The 19,879-nt window shown below is 39.1% G+C and overlaps 1 protein-coding gene and 1 non-coding gene across 2 annotated transcripts in view; one reads left to right on the plus strand and one right to left on the minus strand.

Annotated features, from left to right (window-relative positions):
* LOC149753692 (uncharacterized) overlaps positions 1 to 6,231 on the minus strand; it is a 109,988-nt gene extending 103,757 nt beyond the window's left edge. Inside the window, exons 1-2 of the mRNA XM_089930368.1 lie at positions 4,200 to 6,231; positions 3,063 to 3,456 (exon numbers count right to left, since the gene is read on the minus strand). Coding sequence (XP_089786494.1) covers positions 3,063 to 3,456; positions 4,200 to 5,168 — 1,363 coding nt within the window. The 5' untranslated portion in view covers positions 5,169 to 6,231. The remainder of the gene's footprint in view (positions 1 to 3,062; positions 3,457 to 4,199) is intronic.
* Positions 6,232 to 15,918: 9,687 nt separating this feature from the next.
* LOC149753693 (small nucleolar RNA R71) lies at positions 15,919 to 16,027 on the plus strand. Its single transcript, XR_016409327.1, has one exon. It is a non-coding gene; the product is annotated as a small nucleolar RNA R71 (small nucleolar RNA).
* Positions 16,028 to 19,879: the final 3,852 nt, after the last annotated feature.

Here is a 19,879-nt window from a genome sequence, read left to right on the forward strand (position 1 = left end):
CCCAATTTTTTATTTAATCACCCTAATCAACATGATTTCTTTCGATAAACACAGAGTGAATTTGTTTGTGATCCTCCCCCTTAATAATACATCCTATAATAATTGGATAATGATTTTTGAATTATTAATATTGAAATGAGAAATGTTTGACCAAATTTCGAATACCTATGAAATAGGCTCTGAAAATATCTCCATGAAGAGTCCAAGGGAGGGTAACCATCCTCCGGAAAGTCAAACAGTTCGTCATTTAGCTTAGATGAATTCATGCTTTCACTTATGTTTACCTTGAGGTGGATTACTAGTTTGAGTAGCAAAGCAATGCAATACAAGTTCAATTTATTTGCTAGGATCATACAAGCTCAAAGCATTCCTTAAGAAGTTGAATCTATCTTTACAAAGGGGCTTTGTAAAGATATCGGCCAATTGATTTTCAGTACATACATATTCAATCATCACATCATTTTTCAGCACATGATCCCTAATAAAATGATGCCTAATCTCTATATGCTTTGACTTAGAGTGTTGGACAGGATTTTTTGTTAAATTAATTGCACTTGTATTATCACATTTAATTGGTATATTATCCATTTTGATACCAAAGTCTTCAAGTTGTTGCTTAATCCAAAGAACTTGGGCACAACAGCTTCCAGCTGCAATGTACTCAGCCTCAGCTGTGGACAAGGCAACTGAATTTTGTTTCTTGCTAAACCAGGAAACCAAATTAGCACCTAAGAATTGACATGTGCCACTTGTGCTTTTTCTGTCGAGTTTGCACCCGGCAAAATCAGCATCGGAATAAGCAATTAAATTTATGTCAGATTGTTTAGAATACCATAAGCCTACATTAGATGTCCCTACCAGATATCTAAAAATTCTTTTAACAGCTTGCAAGTGTGATTCCTTAGGACATGCTTGGTATCTAGCACACATACAAACACTGAATAATATATCTGGTCTACTAGCAGTAAGGTAAAGTAATGAGCCTATCATACCTCTGTACAATTTGCAGTCTATATTTTTACCTTTTTCATCTTTGTCAAGCTTGCAACTTGAGCCCATGGGTGTGTTGATTTCCTTTGCATCCTTCATCTTGAATTTTTCCAACATTTCCTTGATGTATTTGGACTGACTGATGAAGATGCCTTCCTCTGATTGTTTTATTTGTAGCCCAAGGAAGAAGTTGAGCTCACCCATCATGCTCATTTCAAATTCTCCCTGCATAAGCTTGGCAAACTCTTGACAAAGACTATCGTTAGTAGCACCAAAAATTATATCATCCACATAAATTTGCACAAGCAATAAGTCATTTTCTTTTCTTTTAATGAAGAGAGTTTTGTCTACATTTCCTCTCTTAAATTTATTTTCAATTAGGAAATTTCTTAATCCTTCATACAATGCCCTAGGAGCTTGCTTAAGTCCATACAATGCTTTATGCAATTTATAAACGTAATCTGGATGTAAGTGGTTTTCAAAGCCTGGAGGTTGTCCTACATAAACTTCCTCCATTATATAACCATTTAAAAATGCACTTTTTACATCCATTTGATAGAGTTTAAAATCCATGAAGCATGCATATGCCAAAAGTAGTCTAATAGCTTCTAATCTAGCAACAGGAGCAAAAGTTTCATCAAAGTCTATTCCTTCCTCCTCATTATAACCTTTGGCAACTAGTCTAGCTTTGTTTCTTATGACTATTCCATCTTCATCTAGTTTATTTCTATACATCCACTTGGTGCCTATAATTGTAACATTAGGGGGTCTTTTCATTAGAGTCCAAACTTCATTTCTTTCAAATTGGTTTAATTCCTCTTGCATAGCATTCATCCAATTATCATCTTTTTCGGCTTCTTCTAGTGATTTAGGTTCCATTTGTGAAACAAAAGCAAGATAATTACTGATATTTCTTAGAGAGGATCTTGTCCTTACCCCTTGCGAAGGATCACCAAGGATTAGATCCCTTGAATGACCATGTGCATACCTCCATTCCTTAGGAAGATCTTGATTTCTTGATGGAGGTTGATCTTCTTCATCTTGCTGAATTGTATCTTCTTTGATCTCATCCTCATGTTGTTTGTCTTGTATGGAGAATTCCTTCATTCGGTCTTCAAGTATACCTGCATCACCATCTTCTTCTTTTCTAGAAGAATCTCCGTTAGCTTCATCAAAAATAACATGAATGGATTCTTCAACAACAAGAGTTCTCTTGTTGAAGACCCTGTATGCTCTACTAGATGAGGAAAAACCTAAGAAGATCCCCTCATCTGATTTAGCACTAAATTTGCTTAGATTGTCCTTTCCATTATTTAAAATAAAGCATCGACAACCGAAAACATGAAAATAGCTTATATTTGGTTTCTTACCTTTTATTAACTCATAAGGTATTTTCTTCAAGATGGATCTAACTAATGCACGGTTTAAAATGTGACATGCAGTATTTATTGCTTCAGCCCAAAAATATTTTGGTAGATCCGATTCGCACAACATGGTACGAGCCATATCTGCTAGTGTGCGATTCTTCCTTTCTACCACCCCATTTTGTTGGGGTATCCTAGGTGCCGAGAAATTGTGATTGATACCATTTTCGTCACAAAACTTTTCAAAGTGCTGATTTTCAAACTCGGTACCATGATCACTCCTAATTGCTTTTAGTTTAAGATTGAGTTCATTCGAAACTCTATTATGAAACTTGATAAAAGCAGGAAAGGACTCATCTTTATGTGCAAGAAATGAAACCCATGTAAAACGTGAAAAATCATCAACAATTACAAGACCAAATTTCTTACCCCCTAGACTAGCAGTTCTAGTGGGTCCAAACAAATCCATGTGGATTAGTTCTAAGGGTTTTGTTGTTGAGACTATGTTTTTAGACTTGAAAGAGCTTCTCGTTTGTTTCCCTAATTGACATGCAGCACAAATTTTGTTCTTTTCAAAATCTATCTTTGGTAGTCCTTTGACTAGATCTTTTGTAATCAATTTAAAAATTAAATCCATGCTAGCATGTCCTAAGCTACGATGCCATAACCAACTAGTCTCATTGACTTTGGGACTCATGGCTACAAGACATTGGCCATCCTTCATGGTGAGATCATCAAGATCAACCATGTAAACATTTCCATGCCTTTGTCCTGTGAGTATGATCTCATTGTCAATTGGACTACTAATTATGCATAGTGATGATTCAAATGACACTTTAAATCCCTTGTCACAAAATTGACTTATACTTAATAGATTATGTTTTAGTCCATTAACTAACAATACATTGTCAATAAAAGAGGAGGGTGAAATGGAGATTTTACCAACACCAATGATTTGACCTTTAGCATTGTCTCCAAATGTGACTACTCCTCCTTCTTTTGATTTCAAAGTGACGAAGAGACTCTTGTCACCGGTCATATGCCTTGAGCAACCACTATCAAGATACCACATTCTCCTTTTATTCCCGGCTGCAAGGCATACCTGCAAAATGATCATGTGAAGCTCTTAGGTACCCAAGTTTTCTTGGGTCCTTCGTGGTTAGTGTAGTTGGTTCCCTTAGGCACCCATACTTTAGTTATGTTTTTAGCTTTCACAAATATACTCTTGTTAGTTTGGATCTTTCTTTGAATACAAGAGTAGGCTTTATGTCCATTCTTTCCGCAATGAAAGCATGTAGATTTTTCAGTTTTTACATCTTTTGCTTTTATAAAGAAATTCTTTAGATACTTTTGTTGTTTGTTAGTTTTATATCCTAATCCGGCTTTATTAAAAACAGCTCTTTGATTTGAAAGAATAAGATTTAATTTTTCAGAGCTTTGTGTGAATTTTTCAACAATTGGTTTGTATTTATGTACCTCATTCTTAAGATTTAAATTTTCTTTAACTAGTTCTTCCTTATCCTTTTTAAGGGATTCAACATTTTGTGCAAGTGAGGTATTATTATCGAGTAGAGATTTTACTTTTAGATTTAATTCCTTAATTAGTGTTTTTCCCGTTTTATTTTCAATGCTAAGTTTTAAGTTTCTATTTTCTAGGTCAATGGTATTAATATTTTTAACGCTCTCCTTCTCAATCAATAGGTTTTCAATATCTTCTTTCAGTTTTTGATTGGAGGCTTTTAACTCTTTATTCTTTGCTCCTAACATACTACAATCACCCATAAGTTCTTGAAAAGCTTCATACAATTCTTCTAAAGTAAAATTTATAGTTGAGTTTTGACATACCTCGTCGTCTTCGAATGCCATGAAGCACAAATTGGCGGTCTCTTCCTTCTCTTCCTCGGAGGATGATGTGTCACTATCATCCCATGTTGCCTTCAATGCCTTCTTCTTCTTCTTTCCAAAAAACTTCTTTTGTTGAGGGCATTCGGAATGAATGTGTCCCGGTCTCTTGCAATCGTAGCATATGATTGGGTCTCTTTCTTTTTCTTTTTCTTTTTCCCAATTATTTCTCCCTCCAAACTTTTTCCTTGGAAAGGGTTTCTTTTTTCTCATGAATTTTTTAAACTTCCTAACTATCAAACCCAAGTCCTCGTCCTCACTTTCTTCCTCACTCTCACTACTTTCTTCTTCACACATACTCGAAGTAGCCTTGAGTGCAATTGTCTTCTTCTTTGGCAAATCATCTTCATGTTGCTTCATCGTGAGCTCATGCGTCATCAATGAGCCCAAAAGTTGTTCTAGCCCCAAGGTGTTGAGGTCTTTGGCTTCTACGATCGCCGTGACCTTTGCTTCCCATGCTTTCGGCAAAGACCTGAGAATTTTACTTACAAGTTCCGGATTAGTATAAGATTTACCCAAACTCTTTAGACCATTAATTATATCGGTAAAGCGTGTAAACATGCATGTGATGGTTTCATTGGGTTCCATCTTAAACAACTCATATTTGTGAACTAGAATGTTCACTTTGGACTCTTTGACTTGATTTGTACCCTCGTGGGTAACTTCAAGCCTATCCCATATTTCCTTAGCGGAACTACATGTGGAGACTCTATTAAACTCATTTACATCTAGAGCACAAAATAATGAGTTCATGGCTCTTGAATTGAGTTGAGCCATCCTATCATCATTCTCATCCCAATCCTCCTCAGGTTTGGGAACTTGAATGCCATTAACCATGTGTGATGGTTCTTGTGGTCCCTTGACTATAACACTCCACAAGGCATAGTCTTGTGCTTGAATGAAGATTCTCATTCTAGTCTTCTAATAGGTATAATTTGTCCCATTGAAGAGTGGAGGTCTATTGGTTGCTTGCCCCTCAGCAGGAACATTGTTAAAGGGTGTTGCCATCTAGATCTTTGGCTAAGACGGTTAGGTCTTTCAAGAAATACACAGAGCACCTGCTCTGATACCACTTGTTGCCCAGAGATGGTCACCCAAGAGGGGGGGTGAATTGGGTGTTTTAAAACTTTTGTCTAATTAAAAAATAAAACACACAAATGTATGAGCTAAAGCTAAAATAAAGCTATGAAGACAAACAATCGCAAACACAAGCTTTTATAGTGGTTCGGAGCCTCCACTGCTCCTACATCCACTCTCCAAAGCACCTTTGGGAATTTCCACTATAATCCACGATTACAGTACGGTAGTTTTGCGAGTTCACTACCCAACTCGTTGTTTTACACCGGGCTAACAACAAACCCTATAACCCCCAATTTCACTTAGGCTTGGGACGCCTTTCCCTTGTTCCAAGTCCCTTGACTGGAACAAGCACCACAATGAAAGGTTTTACAAAGGATTGAAAAGCTCTAAATAAGCAAATATGACAATGATAAACAATAGAACCCGGAAGAATCCTTTTGCCGTTGGAAGCGTGGGAAATGATGATTCTTCCGATGTGGATCGCGTAGGCTTGAGTATGAGCTTTGAATCCCGAGCGGAAGAGAGTGGTTGAGCTTGAAATCACTTGGGAAGCTTGAAAGCACTTGATTTCTTCACTTGAATGCACTCACTCCCTTGAACTTCTCTCTCTTGCTTCTCTCTTAAATGATCTAGCTTTGGGTTGGTGAAGAGTTGTTGAGAAGCACTTAAGAGGTCCCTTTTATAGCCCAAAAAGCAAATATAGCCGTTAGAGATAAAGTAAAAGAGATTTGAAATTCAAACCAAACCTGCAAAAGTTGTCAGTCGCGTCCCAGGTGCTCCGGAGACGTCTCCGCTTCAACGCGAGACGTCTCGGCTGTATAAATTTACTTTTCACTTTGTTTGGGGTCGACTCGGCACTTTACGGGGACGACTCTGGAATTGTATCGTTTGAATCCTTATTTTTCTGTTTTTCTGAGAGGGTCGTCTCTGTACTTTACGGGGACGTCTTGGCTTGTTTGCACTTTTTGCATGGGGACGACTCCGCTACCTTGGGGACGACTCCGCTGTTATAACTCCGAAAAACATGTCTTCTGGAATTCTCTGAGAGAGTCGACTCCGCTCTTTCAGGGGACGTCTCCGCTGCCTTATCACCGAAAATGACATCCTCTAGAAAACCCTGAGAGAGCCGACTCCGCTACCTCGGGGATGACTCGGGAAGTCTGCTTTTTACTTGCGGGGACGACTCCGCGTACGGTGGGGACGTCTCGCGCATATCTCTTGAAAACTGCCTTTCTGCCGCCACTGAGAGAGTCGACTCCGCTACTGAGAGAGTCCACTCCGCTATCGCGGGGATGGCTCGGCAGGTGCCGGGGACGTCTCCAGACATGCCAGTTCTTCCTGTTTGTGCCAGAGACGTCTCTGAGACAACCCGGAGACGTCTCGGCTGTCCCTGAACTTTTTCTTTCATCTCAAAAATTCTTCAATAAGTCCTTAAAAAATCATGGAAACTTGCCTAGACATTTCTTAACAATATTCTTAATAAAATACATGAAATTCTCAATTAAATTGTTAAGATAAATGGAATTATACTCTAGTATTTTGTATTCATCAAAATCCATTAGGGGGTCAACACAATCAGATATAAAATAAAAATAATAATAAATTACATTCTCTTTTAGGAGGCACGCAGGCCTCTCAAAACATCAAATAAGATGCATGCAAGCATCTGAAAAATTACATGACATTGCAGATCACATTGCAGGTCTTTACAATTGATACCAAAAGGGTTTGAATCCTATGATCATCACCACATGCAACAATTATAATTTTCAAATCTGAAATCTAATTGATCATCTCATGACATGGGTTGCTGATCATGCTAAACATGATTCTAAACTTTGTAATCCCATTAACAATGCAATTAGAATCATCAATTTATCACATAAAAATCAGCATGCAAAAATCAGCAACCTTGAAAAAATCTGCATGCAGAAAAATTTCAGCATGCATAATCTTTCAATTTTCAGATCTTATATGCATGTTTATAATTAATTCTAATCTTAAACTATGAAGCCTAGGCTCTGATACCACTGTTGGGAACCTGCCCATGCCGCAGAAAATTAAAAAAATTCAGATGGCAGCGGAAGAGGCATGCACGGGATCACACGTTCATCCTATGAACGTTGTTCAAAAACCGTTCGTAGATAGATCAGATCTTCACCTTGTGCGGGTAGATGATCACCGCAAACTGATGATCGTGGTCTTGGAAGAAGGCTCGCTTGAAGCCGCACAAGCATCCGGCCTCTACGGGTATCCACACGAAGCAGAGGACCAATCCAAACGCTTCAATCTCCCCGGGGTGCTAGCTCCCTTGCAGAGATTGGTTTTGATGGCTGATCTCCTCCTTTTTGATCAACACTTGATTGTGCTTGGGAGGAGGAAGAAGAAGGATGAAGTTTGAAGATGATTCAAAGCACCTTGCACCCTTTTGCTTTCCCTTGCATTGGATGATGCAAAGGAGAAGGGAGGAGGCCGCCAAGCTTCCTTTCTTTTTCACCTTGCTTGCGGTGGTGCTTTCAAAAAAATGTTCTCCCAAGTGCAGGAGAATCGCACAAGTAGTATAACTCGGAAGTCTGAGGTCGATTCCTCAGAAAACGAAATATGGATTATTAGCGTAATTTCAGATTAATTAATTCAATAAATTCATGGGTTAAGATGATGTTTTGCAAATAGAAAATAAATCGAATTTTGGATAGATTAAGATGGTGTAGGGATCCAGAATCTTCTTCGATAAAATCAAATTCATGCGATAAATTCTATGATTCTTTTGTTTTCTTTAAGATTTATAAGCAGATAAAATTTAATTATGGAGTATGTTCTTGATAACATGAATTCTTTTTTTTAAGCATTCAACGTGCCATATAACGTCAACGATGAATCAAATAATCGAGGAAGACATGTATGAATAAGCATAAATCATAAAATAATTTTCAGCACATAAGAATCATGACATAATCAAAAGATAAATCGTATAAAGTAAAGGATTAGAATTTACATCATGAACTCGGTACACCAAAGGATTTTCCTTCACCCATCATCTAGGACTTTAGCCGATCATCTCCCTCTCTCTTTCTCACTCTTTTTGTTTTCTTTTTCTTTTCGAAAACAGGGCATCCCCTGTTTCCTTGCTTCTTTTTTTTTTTTGAAGAATAACCCGAGAGAGAGAGAGAGGAAAAACTCCTCTGTTTTTCCTTTTCTTCTCCCCAAAATGAGCCTCCTCCCTCCTCTCAGCCGACTACCTCTTATAATCAACTCTCTCCCTCCATGGATCTTGGGAATGCGCTGGAGATCAATGCATTAGAGGCAAACGGCTGGATATTGGGCATGTGAGGCTGAAGCAATGGAGCTGATCTCGGCCGGATCCAGTGCTGAGAACGGCTGTGATGGAGGAGGCGGACAGTTGGGCGGTGATCGCGGGCTCGCGGACGTTGCGACGCTTCATGGGAGGCTCGCAGGAGGATGGGCTGCACACGGACTCGATGGAGGAAGCTGGGAGATCCGTGGGTGTTGGGATGATGGTGAATCCGAAAGCTTTGAAATGGTGGAAGAGGAGCGGATGTTGATCACGGGAGAGGTGGACGCGCTGATGGTGCTGGGATGAGCGGATGAAGGGGCTGCGGGAGATCAGATCATGGAAGATTGCTGATGCGAGTCCGGAAGAAGAGCTGGGAGGCGCGTGAGGCGGATTGAGGCTGTGAATGGTTGGGAGCTGAAGCGGACGCGGTGGAGAAGGCGGACGGCTGGGAGGTGAACGCGAGATGCTAGGGGGGGTCTGATGCGGGTCCACGGACGGCTGCAAGCGAGATGGAATGGATGGCTGGAGGAGATTGAAGCGCAGACGCAGGAAGATTTGCAAGCAGAAATGGAATATTGCAGCGCTTTGGATGCAGGAGAATCGCGCGCGGTTGGGGCGGACGTTGGGATTGCTGGCTCATGGATGAATCATGGACGGATGTGTGGGATGGTGGGCATGCTACCATGAACCGCACGGATCATTGGACCCTCCCGGATGATGAATCTAGCCCCTTTGGTTGTTGTTCCATTAGGCTGAACTTGGTCTGCTAATGCTCATTCTGGTGTGCAAATGGGGCTGACCCTATGCGCTCAGTTGTTAGCCAGCGGCGATGCATCTTTATAAACCCAATGCGCATTTAAACTCTGATCCGTGCCAAATAAAAATATGAAATTAATGCAGCACTTTTATCATTATTTAGTAGCAATAATATTAATTTAAGCAGCATGTAGATCGCACTTTTGTGCTTTCATCACACCCCCCAACTTGCTTATTGCTAGTCTCTAGCAATTAACGAGCGAACGATAAAATGAGGGCACAAAAGATGTGGTCTAACCTATGACTCTTTATTGAAGCTAAAGATACAAAACTAAGATACGTACCCATTTTCGTAGGGCATCACGATTGCACTTAGCACATGCAACAAGCCGTTAAATCCCTAGGTTACCCTAGTGGACGAGTGTTGTCTCGTGAGGATTTGCAGTGATGTTACCCACAAACATCATTCATAAAATGATATATAATAAAATCTAAGTCAATACACGCGTGATATATATTTTTCTCAAGCATGGCAACTATCAAAGCAAGGGGAATACTAAAGTGTAGTATGCATAAACAGGATGACTTTCTTAGAGCACTAATATGTCCACCACAACTTGGTACCGCTTGAATTTTAGGTGCCCTACTCAAGTTCACAAGTGTTTACTACAATTTATTAGAGCCTAATCCATCAAATTTTCAGAATATCTTATGTTGTCTAAATTTGTCAAGAATGGTTCGCATATAAAGAAGGAGCTATCAATCCGAACTAAACAACCCGGGTACACAGAGATCCAATATAATGGAGTCAAACCAGCCATTACTACATGTCACTGGGTTCAGCCTGACCAACTCATTCATGCTTATTTTTATTTCATTTTTTTTTTCAATCACTACATATGACGTCTACAGCTGTCCAACCCCATTAGGCTCTAGTAAGGTCCATGTAGCGAGCTTTCAGTCAATGACCCTCGATCCAGTTGGCTCAAGACATTAGGTGAAACATCCCTCAGACTTAATTACTCGAACCAGACTACGCCACGAGGTCAGACTTGTCATCATAAGGATTTTTTTTTTAATAATAATTTTGCAAGAAAAGAGAAAGCAGACTGAACCATATAGATATTTTTATTATATATGTGACTGCATCGTGACTATAGGTCAACCAAGGTCGGATCGTAAGGTACTTAGGTGATTTAGCCAGGGTATTCAACCTCTATCTTTATGTGAAAACCAAATCATGAACCTTATAGTACGGGCAAGGATACTCGTACTTCTTTTACAGATACGGCTTAATAAAAATGCATTAAACAAATGTGAACTTCTGAGGCCTTCCTATAATCATTAAGTACATGTGCGGGGATCTAATAATAGATCTCTGATCAGTCATAGTATGCATATGTTCCTTGCCTTAATAGTTGCACAAACTCAATATGAAAATACATGTGCATTTGCTTAGAAAAGAATGTAATAGAATAAATCAAATGCAAAAACAAGTTTTTCTTCTTCTTCTTTTTTCACAAAATATTTTCCTCCCCCCAACTTAAACATTGCATAGTCCTCAATGTAATAGATACAAGAAAACTATATATGAGATACAATAGAGAAAATAATATTGTAGAGAAGAGGAATATCTTGAGCTGTTGATATCCGGAAAAGAAGACCTACAAAATAAGAAGAAAACTAGAAAAAGTAATTCTAATTAATATACACATACCTTTGCCTGCATGCTTAGTCATAAGAAGGCTCCCCCAAGAAAAAGAAGTCCTCTTCATCTGCAAAATTCTCAAGAAAAGATTTTAACCTGTGTCCATTTACCTTAAAAGTATTACCATCCCGTGGATTCTCAATCTCAACCACCCCATGTGGAAAAACAGTTTTTATAATGTAAGGACCTGTCTATCTCGATCGCAACTTACCAGGAAACAGATGTAAGCGGAAATCATATAAAAGAACCTTTTGCAAAGGTTCAAAAGATTTTTTAAAATTGATTTATCATGTAAGATCTTCATTCGTTCTTTGCAAATTTTAGCATTCATAAGCATCTCTGCGAATCTCATTAATCTCGTTCAATTGCAATTTTCTAGCTAGACCGACATCTTGTAAATCAAAATTCAATTTTCTAATTGCCCAATACGATTTATGTTCTATTTCTACAGGCAGATGACACGCTTTTCCGTAGACTAGCCGGTAGGAAGACATGCCAAGAATGATTTTGTATGCAGTCCGATAGGTCCATAATGCATCTGATAGTTTCAAAGGACCAATCTTTTCGTGATGGATTTACCGTTTTTTCTAAAATACGCTTGATTTTTCTATTGGCTAATTCTACTTGGCCACTAGTTTGCGGGTGATATGGGGTAGCAACTCTGTGGGTGACACCATACTTTTTCAATAAGGTCTCGAAAGGCTTATTACAAAAGTGTTTTCCACCGTCACTAATTATAACCTTAGGCATCCCAAATCGTGAAAAAATATTTTCTTTTAAAAACTTCAGGACAGATTTGTGATCATTGGTCCTACAAGCGACAACTTCTACCTATTTGGACACATACTTGACACCGACTAAAATGTACTCATATCCAAAAGACGGTGAGAATGGGCCCATAAAATCGATGCCCCAACAATTGAAAATTTCGATAATAGTAATAGGTTGAAGAGGCATCATTTGCCTATGAGTTAGACTTCCAATACGTTGACATGGATCACATGTCCTGCAAAACTCGTGGGCATCATTGAACATAGTAGGCCAATAGAAACCACATTGCAAGACCTTTGCGGCGATTTTCTTAGAAGCAAAGTGTCCACCACAAGCATCAGTGTGACAGAAAGAAAGTACGCTTTGTATATCATGATCCGGTATGCATCGTCTAAAAATTTGGTCATTGCAATATTTAAATAAATAGGGTTCGTCATAGTAATAATTCTTTACTTTGTGCAAGAAAATTTTTCTATCTGTCGACCCCCAATGCTCCGGAATCCGGTTTGTAGCAAAAAAATTTACAATGTCAGCATACCATGGCACAGTAGAGAGTGCAAACAACTGCTCTTCGGAGAATGAGTCCTTAATGGAGAACTGTGGTACCGAATCATTAAAAACTAATCGTGATAAATGGTCAGCAACCACATTCTCTACTCTCTTTTTATCTTTGATAGTGATGTCAAATTCTTGGAGTAGAAGTATCCATCGTATTAAGCGTGGTTTGGCCTCTTTCTTATCCAACAAATATTTTAGTGCTGCATGGTCCATGAAGATAATAATAGGAGCACCAAGGATATAAGAGCAAAATTTATCTAAGGCAAATACTACTGCAAGCAATTCCTTCTCGGTGGTGGTGTAATTCATTTGAGCATCGTTTAAGGTTTTGCTTGCATAGTAAATGACATATGGCTTATTATCCTTGCGTTGTCCTAGGACAGCTCCTATCGCATAGTCGCTAGCGTCGCACATAATCTCAAAAGGTAATGACCAATCGGGTGGTCGCACGATGGGTGCAGTGCTAAGCATAGACTTCCACTTTTCGAATGCCTCCTGACAAGTTTCAGTCCAATTGAACGGTGTATCAAGGGATAGGAGGTTACATAATGGTCGAGCTATGACACTAAAGTCCTTGATGAACCTCCTATAAAATCCGGCATGATCCAAAAATGATCTAACATCTCTAACCATCTTGGGTGCAGGTAGCTTAGCAATTAAATCAGTCTTAGCTCTATCTACTTCCATGCCCTTCGATGAAACAATATGTCCTAAGACAATTTCTTTTGGCACCATGAAGTGGCGTTTCTCCCAATTCAGTATCAAATTCTTCTCCATACATCGAGCTAAGACTGCTTGTAAATGTGAAAGGCAATTATCAAATGAGTCGCCAAAAACGAAGAAGTCGTCCATGAACACTTCTAAAAATTTTTCGTTCATGTCTTCAAAAATGCTGAGCATGCATCTTTGGAATGTTGCGGGTGCATTACGCAACCCAAATGGCATTCGTCGGAAAGCAAATGTGCCAAAAGGACAAGTGAAGGTAGTCTTCTCTTGATCTTCTGGTGAAATTTCAATTTGATAATATTCTGAATAGCCATCGAGAAAACAATAGAAATCATGCCCTGCAACTCTCTCCAACACTTGGTCTAGGAAGGGTAGAGCAAAGTGATCCTTTCGTGTGACCAAATTCAGCTTTCGGTAGTCAACACACATGCGCCAACTCGTCGGAACACGAGTTCGAACTAGTTCACCTTGTTCATTTTCTACCACCGTCAAACCCGACTTCTTAGGAACGACTTGAGTAGGGCTTACCCACTTGCTGTCGAAAATTGGGTAAATAATACCCACGTTAAGCAACTTGAGGACTTCTGCCTTAACCACATCTCTCATCGTAGGATTCAACCTTCGTTGCATTTGCCTTGTGGTTTTGGCATTGTCCTCCAAATATATCCGGTGCGTGCAAACTAAGGGGCTAATCCCCTTCAAGTCGGCAATAGACCACCCTAAGGCTCCTTTATGATTCTTTAGAATACCAACTAATTTTCTTTCTTGGGTATGATCAAGTCCAGACGAGATGATTACAGGAAAAGTGTCTTCGGGTCCAAGAAAAGCATACTTAAGTTCCTTTGGTAAGGGTTTCAATTCGAGCTTGGGTGCTTGCTCATGGGATGGTACTATTTTCGCCTCTCGAGGCGACAACCTCTCAAATTCCTCTACTTTTGGTCCTACCCATTGACCATCTTGATATCCAGATTATCCACAATAGGTGGGACTGGCAAATCATCATCATCGGTTCCATTAGGACACCCATCAATTAAGCTATCATTGGATGGGTCGTTAATTGCTTTAGCTAACAAATATTCTTCTGCGATGCTTTCAACCCAATCAACCTCCTTATTCTCTTCATGATCATTGGGTTGTTTGCACACATTAAAAATGTTCAGTTCTAAGGTCATGTTACCAAAAGAAAGCTTCATGATGCCATTTTTACAATTAATTAATGCATTAGAAGTTGCAAGGAATGGACGTTCTAAAATGACCGGAATCTGAGACTGTGAGTTCGAAGCCGGATGTGTGTCCAATATGATAAAATCGATAGAAAAATAGAACTTGTCTACTTAGACCAATACATCCTCGATAATCCCCCTCAAACTTTTAACTGACCTGTCAGCTAATTACAAAGTGACGGAAGTTGGCTTCAATTCACCTAAACCAAGTTGCTCATATATACAGAATATGGCAACAAATTCACACTTGCCCCTAAATCTAACAATGCTCGCTCTATCCTAAAGTTGCCTATGATGCATGACATGGTTGGGCAACCTGGATCTTTATATTTAGGAAGAATGTTGTGCTGCAAAATAGCACTCACATTTTCAGTTAAAAATGCCTTCTTCTTAACATTTAATCAGCGCTTAACAGTACACAAGTTCTTTAAAAATTTGGCATATGAGGGTACTTGTTTGATTGCATCAAGAAGAGGTATGTTGATCTTTACTTATTTAAAAAGCTCAAGAATTTCAGAATTAGGTTTGAGCTTTTGCAACGGCTTTAACCATTGTGGAAAAGATGGAGGAAAAGGACATTCAACTTTCTCCGTAGAAGTTGGGACCTCAACTTCTTCTTTGTCCCTTTCATCGGCTTTGGGAGCATCAGAATTAGAAGTGACCTGCGGTCTCAATGGGACGGTCTGATTAATGACTTTTCCATTACGCAAAGTCATGATGCTCTTTGCATGTTCTGTATGCGAACTAGAAGGAGCCGTATTATTACTATCGTGCACTTGTGGGTTAGGTTGGGGTTGAGATGGAAGCTTACCCTTCTCTTGGGTACTTAGGATGGTAGTCAACATTGACAATTGGTTCATTATATCTTCAAAATTTCGAGTATTTTGAGCATTGATATTAGCTTGACCTTGTAGAAAAGTTTATATAGATTGCAAGATATCCTCAATATTCGGCTTCTGAGAGGGTGGTGATGCAAAAGTAGGATGTGCAGGTGGAGGAGCTGAATGGTGTGACTGTTAAGGATGATCATTTCTCCACCTAAAATTTGGATGATTCTTCCAACCAGGGTTATAGGTATTCGAGAATAGATCGTTATAAGGCTTTTGGTAGGAGTTCATAGCATTTGCTTGATCGTGCAAGACTTCTTTGAATGCCGGTATGGTGGGGCAATCTGTAGTGGTATGACCCGACATATCGCAGATACCACAACACTCGTTTCTAAGCTCTATAGTCTTGACAGGCTCAATCTTCCTAAGCTCAATTTTTTCTACTTTCTTAGTGAGGGCTGCCATTTTAGCATGAAGATCATCCTCAGTTCTGAGGTTGTAAAGGCCTCCCTGTACAGAGCTAGTAGGCTTAGGTAAAGACTTATTGTTTCTATCCCCGTTATCCCAAAGTTGGGCAGTCTCAGCAAGGGAATCTAAATACTCCCATGCCTCATTAGGTTGTTTTTCTAAGAATCTACCATTGCACATGGTCTCTACAAACTGTTTCAATTGTGGAGATAATCCTTCATAAAAGAAACTAATAGTTCTCCAAGTTTCGAACCCGTGATGAGGGCATGAGAGAAGAAGGTCTTTAAATCTTTTCCAACATTCATAAAATGTTTCATTGTCTTTTTGTTAGAAATTGCTGATATGTCTTTTCAAAAAGTTGGTCCTTTGTGCGGGGAAGAACTTTTTTAAAAATTCTCTCTGCATATCTTATCAAGTTCTTATTGATCTAGGTCGCAAGAAGTTTAGCCATGTTTTGCCCTTATCCTTTAGAGAGAAAGGAAATAATGTCAGCTTGAGGACATCCTCGATGATGTTCAGCACTCTAAATGTAATGCTCAATTCTTCAAAATCCTTTAAATGAAGATACGGACTTTCGGACTCTAACCCGTGAAACTTAGGCAGCAATTGAATTACCCCTGATTTGATGTCAAAATGTCCTACATTATCAGGAAAAATTATGCATGAAGGCTGACTAGTCCTAGCCGGTTGTAGGTATTGCCTTAGAGTCATAACATGGGGTTCTCGTTCTCGATTGTGGTGACTCCCCGCATCTTCATTTAAATCAGCCTTCTCACAAGGTGTGAGATACTGCGAAGGAATTTCAGGGATGTGTCCTAAGGGATGATCTAAAATTGTACGACTTAATCGACCGGTGTCGTCCCTATTCCACTTTAGCATGCAAAATATTTCCCTTTCCTTTTTTTTTAAAAAAATAAATAAATATAAGTACCAACTAAAGATACCCTAAAACGACACCCTAAAATAAAAATCTATTCACAATCAAACATGCAACAAAACATTACACCTCAATTTCTAATGTTTTTCTTAAATTTCTAGACAACTCCTAACTGGTTTGAAGAGGACACCTAAGCCTCTAATCCAGTCTAATGAACCGAGTTGACCAGGTAAGCTCCCAGGTAAGTGGAGGGATCACGATGCGTTCGCAAAGGTCCCACTTAAAATCCACTTGCCTCGAACAGATGAACTGTCTCCCTTATAGGGACAAAGCTTGCCTAGACATCAACTAAGCCACATAGCGAAATTGGTGCAACTTTCGGTGGTCTTCGTCCTATTGAGCTCGAATGTCCTTAGGGGCCAACGTCTAATTGATTTTAGTTAAGGTTAGGATATTTATGCACGGGGGTGATTTTTGGGCTAAGGACGAGTGATGAAATTCCGACCTTAACTTTTTAAATGGGTTCAGCCCTTAGAATATTTTATGCTGATGCCTTATACTATATGCAACAATCAAGAGATTTTTTTTTTAATATGCAGCAAGGTTTCGTATTCATCTAATGGTCTTAAAGCAAAGGATTAGAATTTACATCAAGAACTCGGTACACAAAAGGATTTTCCTTCGCCCATCACTTAGGACTTTAGCCGATCATCTCCCTCTCTCTTTCTCACTCTTTTTATTTTCTTTTTCTTTTCGGAAACAGGGCATCCCCTGTTTCCTTGTTTCTTTTTTTTTTGAAGAACAACCCGAGAGAGAGAGAGAGGAAAAACTCCTCTATTTTTCCCTTTCTTCTCCCCAAAATGAGCCTCCTCCCTCCTCTCAGCCGACTACCTCTTATAATCAACTCTCTCCCTCCATGGATCTTAGGAATGCGCTGGAGATCAATGCATTAGAGGCAAATGGCTGGATATTGGGCACGTGAGGCTGAAGCAATGGCCGCGAGCCCGCGATCACCGCCCAGCCGTCCGCCTCCTCCATCGCAGCCGTTCTCAGCGCTGGATCCGGCAAAGATTTAATAGTAGTAAAGATTTAATTTTTTTTAAAAAAGAAAAATACTAACTATTAAGGTAAAAATTAAATCTAAAATTATACTAATAACTCAGCCATTTCCTAGCAACAGCGCCAAAAACTTGGTGCTTTCAAAAAAATGTTCTCCCAAGTGCAAAAGAATCGCACAAGTAGTATAACTCGGGATCCGAGGTCGATTCCTCAGAAAACGAAATATGGATTATTAGCATAATTTCAGATTAATTAATTCAATAAATTCGTGGATTAAGATGATGTTTTGCAGATAGAAAATAAATCGAATTTTGGATAGATTAAGATGGTGTAGGGATCCAGAATCTTCTTCGATAATATCAAATTCATGCGATAAATTCTATGATTCTTTTGTTTTCTTTAAGATTTATAAGCAGATAAAATTTAATTATGGAGTATGTTCTTGATAACATGAATTCTTTTTTTTAAGCATTCAACGTGCCATATAACTTCAACGATGAATCAAATAATCGAGGAAGACATGTATCAATAAGCATAAATCATAAAATAATTTTCAACACATAAGAATCATGACATAATCAAAAGATAAATCGTATAAAGCAAAGGATTAGAATTTACATCATGAACTCGGTACACCAAAGGATTTTACTTCGCCCATCACCTAGGACTTTAGCCGATCATCTCCCTCTCTCTTTCTCACACTTTTTGTTTTCTTTTTCTTTTCGAAAACAGGGCATCCCCTATTTCCTTGTTTCTTTTTTTTTTTTTGAAGAACAACCCGAGAGAGAGAGAGAAAAAACTCCTCTGTTTTTCCTTTTCTTCTCCCAAAAATGAGCCTCCTCCCTCCTCTCAGCCGACTACCTCTTATAATCAACTCTCTCCCTCCATGGATCTTGGGAATGCGCTGGAGATCAATGCATTACAGGCAAACGGCTGGATATTGGGCGCGTGAGGCTGAAGCACGCCGCGAGCCCGCGATCACCGCCCAGCCGTCCGCCTCCTCCATTGCAGCCGTTCTCAGCGTTGGATCCGGCAAAGATTTAATAGTAGTAAAGATTTATTTTTTTTAATAGAAAAATACTAACTACAAAGGTAAAAATTAAATCTAAAATTATACTAATAACTCAGCCGTTCTCCGGCAACGGCGCCAAAAACTTGGTGCTTTCAAAAAAATGTTCTCCCAAGTGCAGGAGAATCGCACAAGTAGTATAACTCGGGAGTCCGAGGTCGATTCCTCAGGAAATAAAATATGGATTATTAGCGTAATTTCAGATTAATTAATTCAATAAATTCGTGGGTTAAGATGATGTTTTGCAGATAGAAAATAAATCAAATTTTGGATAGATTAAGATGGTGTAGGGATCCGGAATCTTCTTCGATAATATCAAATTCATGCGATAAATTCTATGATTCTTTTGTTTTCTTTAAGATTTATAAGCAGATAAAATTTATTATGGAGTATGTTCTTGATAACATGAATTCTTTTTTTTAAGCATTCAACGTGCCATATAATGTCTACGATGAATCAAATAATCGAGGAAGACATGTATCAATAAGCATAAATCATAAAATAATTTTCAACACATAAGAATCATGACATAATCAAAAGATAAATCGTATAAAGCAAAGGATTAGAATTTACATCATGAACTCGGTACACCAAAGGATTTTCCTTCGCCCATCACCAAGGACTTTAGCCGATCATCTCCCTCTCTCTTTCTCACTCTTTTTGTTTTCTTTTTCTTTTCGGAAACAGGGCATCCCCTGTTTCCTTGTTTCTTTTTTTTTTTTGAAGAACAACCCGAGAGAGAGAGAGAGAGAGGAAAAACTCCTCTATTTTTCCTTTTCTTCTCCCAAAAATGAGCCTCCTCCCTCCTCTCAGCCGACTACCTCTTATAATCAACTCTCTCCCTCCATGGATCTTGGGAATGCGCTGGAGATCAATGCATTAGTGGCAAACGGCTGGATATTGGGCACGTGAGGCTGAAGCACGCCGCGAGCCCGCGATCACCGCCCAGCCGTCCGCCTCCTCCATCGCAGCCGTTCTCAGCGCTGGATCCGGCAAAGATTTAATAGTAGTAAAGATTTAATTTTTTTTTAAAAGAAAAATTCTAACTACTAAGGTAAAAATTAAATCTAAAATTATGCTAATAACTCAGCCGTTCTCCAGCAACGGCGCCAAAAACTTGGTGCTTTCAAAAAAATGTTCTCCCAAGTGCAGGAGAATCGCACAAGTAGTATAACTCGGGAGTCCGAGGTCGATTCCTCAGGAAAC

Source organism: Phoenix dactylifera, chromosome 4, assembly GCF_051530095.1.
Source record: "Phoenix dactylifera cultivar Ajwa chromosome 4, Ajwa_hap1_PhDact_Kaust_v1.1, whole genome shotgun sequence".
Classification (NCBI taxonomy): domain Eukaryota; kingdom Viridiplantae; phylum Streptophyta; class Magnoliopsida; order Arecales; family Arecaceae; genus Phoenix; species Phoenix dactylifera.